A 13466-nucleotide genomic window follows, 5' to 3' on the forward strand; every position below is an offset into this window, starting at 1 on the left:
CATTTTTTTCTTTTTTCTTATTTGGAACATAAAGCATTTTTGACATGCTGCTTTTCCAGTACAGTTTGCCACAAGAAAAGTAAAATAATAACAAACAAATAAACAAACAAAAGATTGTCTTTAAAAAACAATCTTTGAAAGCTTTTCCAATATTGAGCATAAACCTTTTAAATTAAATCAGCATGGAAATCTTTTGCCCGACTGCTCTGCATATATATATATATATATATATATATATATATATATATTATGCACACTGTGTATGTGTACACCAAAGAGATATACTAAAGCCACCAGATAACAACTGCTTACCCCTCAAATCAGGAACAGCCAAAATGCTGAACTAAAGGCCAGTTTGAAGTCTGCGAAGGTTTCACTCTGCTTTCACAGATGTCCCTGTATGAATGTTGTTCCTGTGGATCCCCAACAACTTTTGAAACAATAAACCCCTCTCTCACAATCCAGGGGGTCCAGTTTTGCCAGGTGGGGAGAGGAACTGGGAATCCTGACAAGCCATCTGACTCGGTTTGAGGGTAAGCTCGGCTCTTTCACTGCAACTGCGCCCGACTGGCTCTAGTGCTCGGTGTTCTAGTCTCACCACAACCACTCGCAAACCCAGAGGGCACTCAGTCCACACTAGATGTCAGTCCTGAGAACTCATGAATGTGCCAAACTGCCTTACAGCAGACTAAGAACTTTGTCTTGCTAAGGAAAAGGAAGAGCGTTAAGCCTAGTGGCAAAATCAGAAGTTTCTTTCTAGTCAGCTTGAGTTGCTGTTATATTAAAACTTTTTTCATTAAACAACCAGTTTTCTGAAGGGAAAAGAAGGTAGCGGCCCAACTTTCTGACCAGGAATAAAGATTTCCACATCCTCAGAGTCCCTGTTTTCTTTAACCAGCATTTTCACTAAGTTTTAGTTATCCAGGAAGAGTCGGTGGTCATCAGTAGATTGTAATATAATCACTTCCCACAATTCATGTTTTGTTGTTTTTTGCATCTGTTAGTCCTCTTGACCAAATGAAGTGTACAGTTGTTATGCTAATGACCACATTAACTTTCCATTAAAAAAAATACTTAGGCCCTGGCTGGCTGGCTCAGTGGTAGAGCACAGGCCTGCCATATGGATGTCCTGGGTTCAATCCCCTGTCAGGGCACACAAGAGAAACAACCATCTGCTTCTCTGCCCCTTCCCTTTCCCTTTTTCTCCCTCCTCCCCCCTGCAGCCAGTGGCTTGATTGGTTTGAGCATTGCCCTGGGCACTTGGTCAGAGTGCATCATCCTCATGTGCTAAAATTAGTTTGGTTGTGAGCATCGGCCCCAGATAGGGTTGTTGGGTGGATCCCAGGCAGGGCACTTGTGGAAGTCTCACTATTCCCTTCCTGTCACTTTAAAAAACAAAACAAAACAAAACAAAACTTGGTTGTTGTATTCCTGGAGTCTAAAGCCATTGCTCAAAGTATGTCAATACCATTATTAAAATCCATTAGATAATCCTATTATCATAACTTTTGCTCATGAGTCCTATTGCCAGACAGTGAGATGGGTGTTATGCTTTTGGTGGCTTCTGATTTTCATTTCCCCACAATATGCTGAACAGGCTCCTCACAGGCTGGCTGGAATGCTGTAACTCTGCAAGGTCATTTGACTCCGAGTTCCTCTCCTGCTTTGGACCTTTTATGGTGGGGACTTGAGAAAACAAACACCCACATTCCTTACCAAAGAGGAATTAATTCACGAGTAACTTCACAGTTTAGTACTGGATACATGTTACTGGAGTGTTTGGTTCATCTTTGAAAACCGCAGAATTGTGACACACACTAAGCATTAGCACAGGTCTGCGGCAGAGATGGGAAAGCTCATATATTAGTACAAGGGCTTTTGGCCCTGATTTTCAAATTCAGACCAGGCATCATTGAGCTCCATGAAAATCATCTTTGCATATTGTTCATAAGGTTGCCCAGTAGCCTACAGAAAAAAACAAACAAAGTAAACACACATTAGATACCACAGACCAAAATTTTATTTATATTAAATGTTCAGGCCGGTATGTGGGCTCTATCGTATTGAAATGTTTTTCTATTAGGCCATTTCTCTTTTTTCTTTTTAGATTTTATTTATTCATTTTTAGAGAGAGGAGAAAAAGAGAGAGAGAGAGAGAGAGAGAGAGAGAGGAGCGAGGAGCAGGAAGCATCTACTCCCATATGTGCCTTGACTAGGCAAGCCCAGGGTTTCGAACTGGTGACCTCAGTGTTCCAGGTCGACACTTTATCCACTGTGCCACTACAGACCAGGCAGGCCATTTCTCTTCTTACAGCCCAATCTATAAGACCTTAATTACTATGACCTCCCAAGCATTCCCTCCCTCTCGAACTCCACATATGGTAGTTGTAATCAGTCAAAGAGTAGATAACAAAGAAGTTACTGGGCAGCAAAAGGTTCTTCTCTAGTCTCCAGAATTATCTATCCAATGACAAAGGTTTATGACAGCCCATCTCCAATGGATTGTATTTCTAAATTCCCATTTTTCTCATTTCTAAAAATAACTAAGTTCTTAGATAACCCAGAAATTCGTCCCTGCAAATCTGAAACCTCTGTGAGGAAAGTCCTCCATTCCATTATTTGTAATATATAGCTTGATTTTTTTTCATCCACTTTATTAAGTATCTCTTTGTTTAAATACCTGATTTTAGCCCACAGTCTTTATTTTATCGTATAAATTGCCTAATGACCAGCAAATCGAAAGTATGCTGTTTTAATACCTGTTTATCAACTAATGAAATGAGGGCCAAACAGGCAATACAGTGGGGCGGGTTCTGCTCACCTTGTCTGGATGCACCACCAGCACAGCCCTCCTGTACACCTTCTTCACCTGCTCGGGCGTTACCAGGTCTGCCATGCCAACCGGTTTCCACTTGGCCTCCCCAGCCCACAGCACAGTGTGCATCGTGGAGAGGAGTGCTCTGATATTTCTCTCTTTGCCTTCAATCCATTCCAGAATCTGTAACGGCAGGGGAGTTAAGAAAATCAGGGCCCTGGTAGAGCGTCGGCCTGGCGTGCTAAAGTCCCGGGTTCGATTCCCGGCCAGGGCACACAGGAGAAGCGCCCATCTGCTTCTCCACCCCTCCCCCTCTCCTTCCTCTCTGTCTCTCTCTTCCCCTCCCACAGCCGAGGCTCCACTGGAGCAAAGATGGCCTGGGCACTGGGGATGGCTCCTCGGCCTCTGCCCCAGGCGCTAGAGTGGCTCTGGTCGCAACATGGCAACGCCCCAGAGGGGCAGAGCATCGCCCCCTGGTGGGCAGAGCATCGCCCCTGGTGGGCGTGCCGGGTGGATCCCGGTCAGGCGCATGCGGGAGTCTGACTGTCTCTCCCCGTTTCCGGCTTCAGAAAAATACAGGAAAAAAAAAAAAAAAAGGAAATCAGAAGGTCTCTGTTGGGACTCTGGGAACCCCTCCTGTTCCAATAACACCAGAGTTCCTGACGCTCCTTGTAGACTCCAAGCTGTCTCCTCTACCTGGAATGCTTTTCCATCTCCACACCCTGCCTTCTCTTTCTGGTTACCTCTTCATCAGCCCTCAAAAATCGGCTCAGGATTTCATACTGTTCCCCTTTGAGAATCAGAATTCCTTTCTCTCTGTCCCACCCCAGAGTTCATTATTTATTCCTACGGTATAAACTCCATGGGGACACACACCATGTCTGAAATGCTTTCTGCTATCACATTCTGTCTCGTACAGTATCCAGCACACAAACACAAAATACATAGCCCTTGAAAAAAATCCAGAATTTCCCTGGGCTACTCCCTTGAACATATTTCTAGCATATATGTACCACACTTTATTGTCACTATCTGTCCTTCCCTGTCCAGAGGCAGAGCTGTCTGAGGAAAGGTACTGCTTCTTATATAACACTGTAGCTCAGAAACCACACAACTCTCCTGGCACAGAATAGAACTCAAACAGGTTTGTCTAATGAATTCAGCCATTTTAGTCATCCATTCAAACTACTCATAGTTTGGATCTTCATATTTTGAACAAATAAGGGTGATTAAGTAAATGGATTCATAACAATGTGTCAGCACTGGGCACATTATAGGAGCTCAGGGCATATTTGTCATCAAATGAATGGTTTAGTCAAGGTTAATGATAGTTGCTCTTTCAAACAGCTAAATGCCCTGTACCAACCAAATAACCAAGCATGGTTTAAATAACATACATGACTCTCTTTTATAGAAAACTGTCCGATTTGCTTCATGAACAAAAGTTATCAAGACGGAGCACAAAGTTTTTTGGAAGGAACATAAAGCCTCTGTGATGTTACATGAAGTGCAAAACAAATACAAACAAAGGATCTTCTATGGCAGTGGTCCCCAACCCCCAGGCCGCAGACCGGTACCAGTCTGTGGGCCATTTGGTACCGGGCCAAAGAGAAAAAATAAATAACTTACATTATTTCCATTTTATTTATATTTAAGTCTAAACGATGTTTTATTTTTTTTAAATGACCAGATTCCCTCTGTTACATTCGTCTAAGACTCACTCGTGATGCTTGTCTCGTTCACGTGATACATTTATCTGTCCCACCCTAAAGACCAGTCCGTGAAAATATTTTCTGACATTAAACCAGTCCATGGCCCAAAAAAGGTTGGGGACCACAGTTCTATTATACTCAAAAAAAGTATCAAAGGATATATACATCTTCAACACATGTTTGAATCTGTCTAGAAATGTGTTATAGTTTTCCACACAATGACTCACTGGCTGTGCTAGTCCTGGCTGTGAAGAGGCTCTGATGAAGTCAAAGATGAGACCCTCATCTCTCACGCTGTTGTAGTGACAGCATATTTAGTATTTTGTCACATAGGAATTGGACCTCTCCCTCTGTGAAGAGCGTTCCTATTCTCTTGATGTTTACAAACTCTTTTACTACCTCACACAGTTCAACATTACCACCCTTTTATTTCCAAGCTAACCTGGGTCCCCTGTCCACACAACACCCTCCTCTATGAAGTATCATCAGTTTCCTCATCTGTGATATAAGAGAGTTAGAGTAGCTGGTTTGCAAATTAAAAAAAAAAATGGAGAAACATCCTTTTTCCCCAAGTCAAATCTTACCTAGACTTCCAGAATCAAAACCAGATAAAAACAGAACTGCTCTGGTTAAAAGTGAAGGAAAGCAGTGAGGAGTAAAGATCTAGGACCGCTGATGGCTCCACACACACGACCTTGTCACACGGGAGAATCACACTGGGTCAGGGACTCACCTTCAATTTCTCAGGATCCATTTCCTTAGCCATTTCTTCCTTTCTCATCTCAGCTATTGTTCGAGGACCCTTTTTGTCTTTATGTGCACTGAAACCTTGACCAGATAGTAGGTCTTCAAAGTCGGCTGCTTTTTGTTTCCCTTCTGCAATATAATTTTTAAAAAATCATTATAGTTTTTACTTTTTCTTTTTTTTAGAGAGAGACAGACAGACAGACAGAGACAGACATGAGAAACATCAACTTGTTATTGCAGAACTTAGGTTGTTCATTGATTGCTTTCTCATATGTGCCTTGACCAGGGGGCTCCAGCTGAGCCAGTGACCCCTTGTTCAAGCCAACAACCTTGGACTCAAGCCAGTGACCTTGGGGCTCAAGCCTGTGATCAGGGGGTCATGTCTATGATCCCATGCTCAGGACACAGACCCCACGCTCAAGTTGGTGAGCTATGCTCAAGCCAGCAACACCTGAGGGTTTCAAAGCTGGGTCCTCAGCATCCCAGGCCGAAGCTCTATCCATTGTGCCACCATCTGGTAAGGATATAGTATTTACTCTTAAATATAGTATCATACCATTGTGTCATAACACTTAGAGTCTTCAAGGTGCTTTCACATGCAATAACACCCTTAATCCTCATTTACCCTGTGGGTATAGTATGAGACTGCCGTGCCTATTTTATAGATGATGAAAATGAAGTCTAGAGAACTTAAGAATTTGAAATTTGTCCAGAATTATACACCATGTTCATGGCAAAGCTAGGACTTGAGGTTAGATCGTTAGACTAAATCCAATTCCATAATTCCATTTTCACTGTACCATCTATCAATACTTATAGATGAGGCTACCCATGATCCATCACTCCCCCCCTCCCCCAAACACACACATCTTGCCCTAGCCATACAGCTAGTTAGTATCAGTGATGGAACTAAGATCTGGATTTTGGTACTTGAAATCCATGCATCCCACCACTTTCCTTGCTAAGCCCCGTTGACAGTTTTAGTCCATCATAGAGGTCTTTTTCTCCAAGTTTGGTTGTAGCCTCAATCTGTCTCAATCTGTTTGAAGAGGCAGCCTAGCATGGTGGTGAAGAGCGGAGACTATGGAGACAGACTCCCTGGGGTTTGAATTCCAGCTCGGCTACTTATTAGCAATGTTACCTTGGGACAAGTTATTTATTATCTTCTCATCTGTACAATGCAGACAGTTACTGCTAATACTGCTTACCTCATAGGATTGTTGTGACAATTAAGGTTAACATTTTAAAGTACTTAGAACAGTACCTGGCTATTTAAATATGTGTTAAATTAAAACAAAACAGAACCAAAACACAGTAGTCCATGCCATCAATGCCCATCAACCAAAGCTGGTGTCTGAAATGAAACCCGTTTGCCATCTCTATAAAGGACACACACAGTCACATACGTACACATTGGGACTAAGGATTTTGTCTTTCTTGTTCACTGTTGTATCCCCAGTGTTTTCCACACTGAAGATGCTCCATAACTACTTGCTGATTTGAGGACACTCACCCCACATCTACGCAAAATAAAAACAAAAAAGCCACAAGACTCATGGAACTGTCCAAGGACTATCCACTGCTAGACAAGAACAATTATGGTGTTACATATTCCCAACAAAAGCATCCCTATCATGTTAATATTGTGAGAAGGCAACATGTCGTGGCCAGTAGAGTGTGGCAATTAAGAGCAGGTTTTCTGGAGCCAGACTGCCTGAGTTTAAATCTTAACTTTGTCATTTATGAATTTAGAAAATTACTTTATCGATCTATGCCACAGATTGCTCATCTACAACATAGGGTTAGTTTTGAAGATTATAGAATACACGAAAACTGTTTAGAAAGGCATCTGACATATAGTACGTATTCAATAAATGTTAGCTATTGCTACTGGAAAAAGTAGACTTTCTCTCTATGGATTCCATTGAGGGAAAGGCCTGTTTCCTCATCATGTCCCTGCACATTTAATTCTTAGGAACGATCAAATCAACTAGAATGCAGAATGCCAGGCATTTCAACAAACTCACATTTAACCATCTCTGCTATGCAAAATATATTTTACTCATCAAGAATCCTATTGAAAAAAAAAAAAAATCCCATCCAAAGTATCCTCCAGTCTTAGATGTAGGTCCATCTTGTGTACTTTTAACTTTCTCTGCAGAACAGGGTAAAAACCACCACAGGAAATCCAGTGGTCTCAGGAACATCTACCAACCAGAGCATAAGAAAGTGTAAATGTCTAAGACATACACATTCTAATCAGGACCCAAGGGAAAATGTGAACACAGTGCTAAAAAGGTTCCCAACTTTTCTCTTCTACCCCACCTTTCAAGAAATGACAGTTTCAAGATCCATCCACTGCTCCACTCATCCATTCAATATTCATTTAGTGTCTATGATATGCAAGCACTATGCTATGCACCTATGATAACAAGGCAAAAATTCACACAGCCCCTGCTCTCCATCTGGTTCTAGTGTGTGTGGAGAAACAGACAAGTGAGCCAACAGTCACAAAATGATGTAAGCGTTAAGAGCATGGGAAACCCAGGTGCTCTAGGCACAGTGTTGGAGACAGCAGTCATGTTGTATCTCTACAACTAGAAGATTGCTTCAGAAACTACTGGAATTGTGTTCTGTCTCTTTCTGAGACATGCACACAGGTATTATGACACACACAGGCCACCCTGTAGCCAGGCTCCATGCCACTCCATACCATCATCCTTACCCAAATTGGAGGATCCTTTCCCACGTTCACTCTGCACCCCAGGCATGGCTGAGAAGCTCACGTTGTAGTTGGGCCGGTTCTGGGGAGAGGAGTGTGGCATGCTAGGCTGTGGCTTAGACTGTGTCTGCTGCCAGTTATAGCCACCTCCCTGCTGCCACCCTCCACCCATAGGCTGGGGAGAAGCTTTCTGTGGTGAGCTGAGAGGTGGAAATCCCCCACCCAATCCAGTTGGTGTGGTGGGTTTGCTGGCAAATGAAGAACTACCTATAGAAGAAAAGGGGGGAGAAAGAAGTAATGTTATTTTGAGTAGCCTCTAACTCTTGTGTCTTGAGTTATTGTTTTGCAATAACCTTAGTGGAAATTGCTTAGTGACTAATAGCACTATTAACCTTCTTAATAGTTAAAAATAAATTACAGAGATTCCAAGATGGTGACGAAGTAGGCAGACGTTCCAACTGCCAAATCCCAGGACCAAAGTGGATTACAACTTAATTAAAGAACAATCATCTTGAAAAACCAACTTTGGACTAAACGAAGAGGAGTCTATCTGTAACCAAGGATTAGCCACACTGAGACTGGTAGCGAGAGTGGAGACGCGGAAAGGGCTGCCCTGCTCCCAGGAGCCAGCAGTGGCTGAGGGTCCCGAAGGACTCTCACTGAGGGAGGGTCGCCCTGAGAGGGGAGGGTCCTCAGCCCCAGGCAGGGTGCCCCAGCCTAGAGCTCCAGAGCCTAGAAGAGGCTCCCACATAGCATTTGGCGGTGAAAAGAGCCAGGGTTTCTGTCTGTGAGAAAAAGACAGAGCTCTAAGAGACATAGGCTCCATCTTAAAGGGCCAGTGCAGACAATCTCGTTCATAGCCACTTATCCAGGGCTCCGGCAGAGGAGGGCTGAGTGGACTGGAGTTGTGTGAGGAGAGTGAAAACTCTAAGGAAAAGAGAAACTGTAAGGAACAGCCACCAGCACCCCTGTGCTGAGTCATCCTCCAACACTGCAGTCGCCATCTTTCTGGGGTAGAGTGTCTCCTCCCTGTGGCAGCAGCCTGGGGAGAAGCAACTGCCCACCCTCGGGAGTCTCTCCTGCCCCACTGTATGGAGACTGGGCCTTTCTGTGAAGTAATCCAGGAAGCAAGGGGCACATCAGTGACTCAGTTTTCTGGCGTTGAGGCCGGAGCCCCTCCTCCTGAGACTGTGAATGGTGCTTCTGCCTCACCAGAGACTCAGTAGAAACTGAGTGTGGGAAGACCACATCTCTGGATGTCAAGAGACCAAACCTTACTGAGGTCTGTGAAAAAAGTCTGGACAGACTGACGCCTGGGGCTGAGGGGTAGGAGCCACGCCCATCAATAGCACCAGGCTCTAGACTCCACTAGAGGTTTTATTTCAGTGGTTGAGTCCAACACGGAGCCAGCAGACAGGGGCTGCAGAAGGTAGGATCTCAGGGAGTCTGGGCCTTTTAAAAAGCCAGCCTAGGTATACACCTTGACCAGCAGAGGCAGCTACAAACTCTGGATTGCTTATAGCTCTAAGAAGGTTGCTGAGGGACAGTCATGGGCAGTGTCCCCCACTGGTCTGCACCAGGTTCCCTCCAGGAAAGCCCAGGGTGGGCACATCCAGTGGCCAGCTGCGAAGAGCATCAGTTCAGAACCTAACGATGCTTGCTAGAGGCATGTCCCAAGTGGGGCTCATCGGACACCAGGCTAAGCTGAGGCAAATTCCACTCTCTGTGATCAGCACCAGCACAGAGCAGCTCACACGCATTGGATAGGTTGGAGCTTCACAATTAGCCAGCCCAAGTTCTGGATAGCCTGCTCCAATAGGCTAGGTCCCACAGGAGAGAAGGTGAGAGGCTTGGAGCATGGACATTCAAAGTGTGGATCCATGTGAGTCAATTGTTGGGTACAGTCAAGGGGCTTAGCCACTTTCTGGGAAGGGGTACAATTAGCCTCAGGGGAAAACTCTCTCAGTCTTCCTCCCTGAGACTAGGGGCTCACCAGCTGGAAGAACTTCTGCAGAAAAGATGGTCGGCCCCACCCAATCTGAACCTGCTGCTCACCTCGATGCAGAGAAATAGAATTGGAGTAACCAGTAGTATCTGAAAGATTAGGTTTTAGAGTAGGGGCCACTTTCCCTGTACTGAGCTCCTAACCACAAAACCCCTAAAGTAGGGGGTCCCACTAATGTTGTATCCCCAACCTTAGCTGCCCTAACCCACCAAGCTTGCAACCTGTACAGGGCTTAGTGGGGTGAGTTCAGTATGAGCCTACCCTGGCATGGCCAACATACGGCCCGGTGGCCGTACCTGGCCCGTATAATGAGTTTATGCAGCCTGCGATTAAATTTTTAATATTCTCCGCTACTTTAAAATCTCAGCTACTCAGAAGCAGAAGCATCTTTTGATTATTGGAAATAGAGATATTTAAGAAGATAGTGATACGCAGAAAAGAATTCCACGTGTGACTAATCTAGGGGTAACTTCCAATAATTGGTCGAATGGATTCGTGATACTTTATTTTTTTTAAAAATTCTATTATAAAGATTTACAACTTTTGTATTCGTCTGTACTCGATATGAACTGTTTGACGTTTAGCGGCGATGTGAAACCCACATTCTTTAAGGTGGAGTTTGCCAGTGCGCACCCAAGGTAAAACAATTCGTTATTTTTGTGATCAAGTGTGCTGAATCAACTGGCATTGTAGCATAGACAGTAGCTGCAGTTGATAACTGATAATGTGTCCAGGCTGTTTGTAAAACAAAATAATTGTTTTATTTGTGACATAACTCCTTCAAGCTCATTCTATTAATTAAATATTGTTTTGATTGATTGTGATACAGTTTGGATATTTATACAATATGTAATTATATTTTTATTAAAATATTATATATTAAATTTTTTTTCACTCACATTTATTCATAAACAAATTACATAATAAAATTTTGTTTACTTAAACGAATCGTTTTTGATTTTAACATTTTTTAATTTTAATATTTCATCTGGCCCATGAAAAAAGTTTCCTTTCTAATCTGGCCCGGGGCAAAAACTGTTGGCCATGCCTGGCCTATATTATAGTCTTACTACAGAAGACTCTGTGGGAAGACCACAAAGCTATAAGAGGAGGTGGAGCAGCTGAAAAGTGGAGGCAAATCTTATGGAGCTTGGGGCTTTTACGGAGCTTCTGTTATCTCTGAAAAGGAAGAAGCTGGTCCTTCTACACAGGTTGGCCCCACCTACACTCATCAGGCACAGAAAATGTAGACACAAACAGTGAACAGAGCAGTGGCTCTAAAGAGGCAGCCCATAGCAGGTTACAAATAATGGCTGGCGCCAACCCAAGAAAACCCAAAACCACCACAACCAGTTGTGGGTGGCAGACAGCACCAACATTAGACTTGGCTAGCTATATAAGCAGCACACACAAAGGAGAAGTCCAGCAGGCACCAGATGCTGTGGAGAATAAATATACTCAATAAGACAGACACTGCACAGTGTCTAATACACATGATCAGACGAGATCGGGCGCGTTCAGGGTGGTATGGCCGTAGACTAATACACATGATCAAAGTTGAACGTTAGGGCTAGCCACCTTGAAGGGATAACTGCAACCACAAAAAGACTAACTGCATTCAATATGCACATACAACAGTAGGATAAATACCACCCTGAAGAAGCATTCCCAGAACAAGGAACTCGGGTGGCTTGGAGGTCAGTACCACTGAGCCCATCTTCCTCATAAAGACACTACAACAAATTTCAAAATCAGAGCACAGCTACCTAATACACAGACAAAATGGACAAAGAAATATTACTCAAGTGAATCAACAAGAGAAATTCCCAGAAAAAGAAATAAATGAAATGGAAGTAACCAAATGACAAGACATAGAGTTTAAAATAATGAGTATTAGGATGCTCAAGCATCTTAGAGCAACAATGGATAATCACAATGAGAACTTCAAGAGATAATAAGCACCAAAAATGACATTAAAATCATATAAAAGAATCAGTCAGAAATGACAAATATAATACCAGAAATGAAGACTGCACTAGAAGGAATCAACAGCAGGCTGGATGAAGCAGAGGGTCAAATCAGCGATTCAGAGGACAAGATGAACGTAAGCACAGAAGCAGAGCAGCAAGAAGAAAAGAGACTCAAAAAGACTGGGAAACTCTAAAAGACCTCTGTGACAACATGAAGAGGAACAACATCTGCATCACAGAGATTCCTGAAGGAGAAGAGAATGAACAAGAAATAGAAAACTTGTTTGAAGAAATCATAGCTGAAAATTTCCCTAAGTTGATGAAGGAAAAAGTCACATGAGTTTAAGAAGCACAGAGAGCCCCATTAAAGAGGAACTCAAGGAAGCCTACACCAAGACACATCATAATTAAAATGCCAAAGAAAATACTAAAAGCTGCAAGAGAAAAGCAGTTAATTACCTACAGAGGAGCCCTCATAAGGATAACATCAGACTTCTCAACTGAAACATTTCAGGCCAGAAAGGATTGGGCAAGAAATATTCAAAGTGATAGAAAACAAGAAACCACAACCAAGACTATTTTATATAGCAAAAGAAATAAAGAAAGAGAAGTCTTAAGGGACACACTAGATCAAACTGGATTTAATTAATATCTTCAGAACATTTCACCCCAAAGCAGCAGAATATACATAGTTTTCAAATGCTCATGGTTCATTTTCTAGGATAGACCATATGCTAGGACACAAAACAAGTCTCAATAAATTTAAGAAGATTGAAATGATATCAAGCATCTTCTCTGATCACAATGGCATGAAACTACACAGAAATCAACTACAATAGAAAAACTGAAGAGCATTCAAAAAATTCTTGGTGGCTAAATACCATGTTATTAAATAATGAATGAGTTAACAATAAGATCAAAAAAGAAATAAAAAATTTCCTTGAAACAAATGAAAATAAACACAAACAACCCAAAATCTATGTAACAGAGCAAAAGCAGTACTATAAGAGGAAAGTTAGTATGCATTGCAGGCATACCTTAAGAAGCAAGATAAAGTCCACATAAACAATCTAACTCTGCACCTAAAAGAACTAGAAAAAGGACAACAAATAAAACCCAAAGGAAGTAGAAGGAAGGAAATAAAGATCAGAGTGGAAATAAATAACAGAGAGGCTAAAAAAACAATACAAAAGATCAATGAAACCAAGAACTGCTTCTTTGAAAAGGTAAACAATATTGACAAACCTTTAACCAGACTCATCAAGAAAATAAGAGGAGGACCCAAATAAATAGTTAGAAATGAAAAGTGGAGAAGTAACAACTGACACCACAGAAATACAAAGGATGGTAAGAAAATACTATGAAGATATAGATATCAAAAAAAATTGGACAACTTAGGCAAAATGGATAATTCCAAGAAACAATCTTCCAAAACTCAATCTGGAAGAATCAGAAAACCTAAACAGACAAGAGAAATGAAATTGAAACAGTTATA

At 42.4% G+C, this 13466-nt stretch overlaps 1 protein-coding gene across 2 annotated transcripts in view; it reads right to left on the reverse strand.

The window, feature by feature from the left end:
• Positions 1-238: 238 nt before the first annotated feature.
• DNAJC6 (DnaJ heat shock protein family (Hsp40) member C6) overlaps positions 239-13466 on the reverse strand; it is a 193756-nt gene continuing 180528 nt past the window's right edge. For both annotated transcript variants that reach the window (XM_066268969.1, XM_066268970.1), the window contains exons 16-19: positions 8000-8263; positions 5261-5403; positions 2822-2998; positions 239-1965 (exon numbers count right to left, since the gene is read on the reverse strand). In XM_066268969.1, the coding sequence (XP_066125066.1) occupies positions 1864-1965; positions 2822-2998; positions 5261-5403; positions 8000-8263 (686 nt within the window). In that variant the 3' untranslated portion in view covers positions 239-1863. The remainder of the gene's footprint in view (positions 1966-2821; positions 2999-5260; positions 5404-7999; positions 8264-13466) is intronic.

Source organism: Saccopteryx bilineata, chromosome 3 (assembly GCF_036850765.1).
Source record: "Saccopteryx bilineata isolate mSacBil1 chromosome 3, mSacBil1_pri_phased_curated, whole genome shotgun sequence".
Taxonomy (NCBI): domain Eukaryota; kingdom Metazoa; phylum Chordata; class Mammalia; order Chiroptera; family Emballonuridae; genus Saccopteryx; species Saccopteryx bilineata.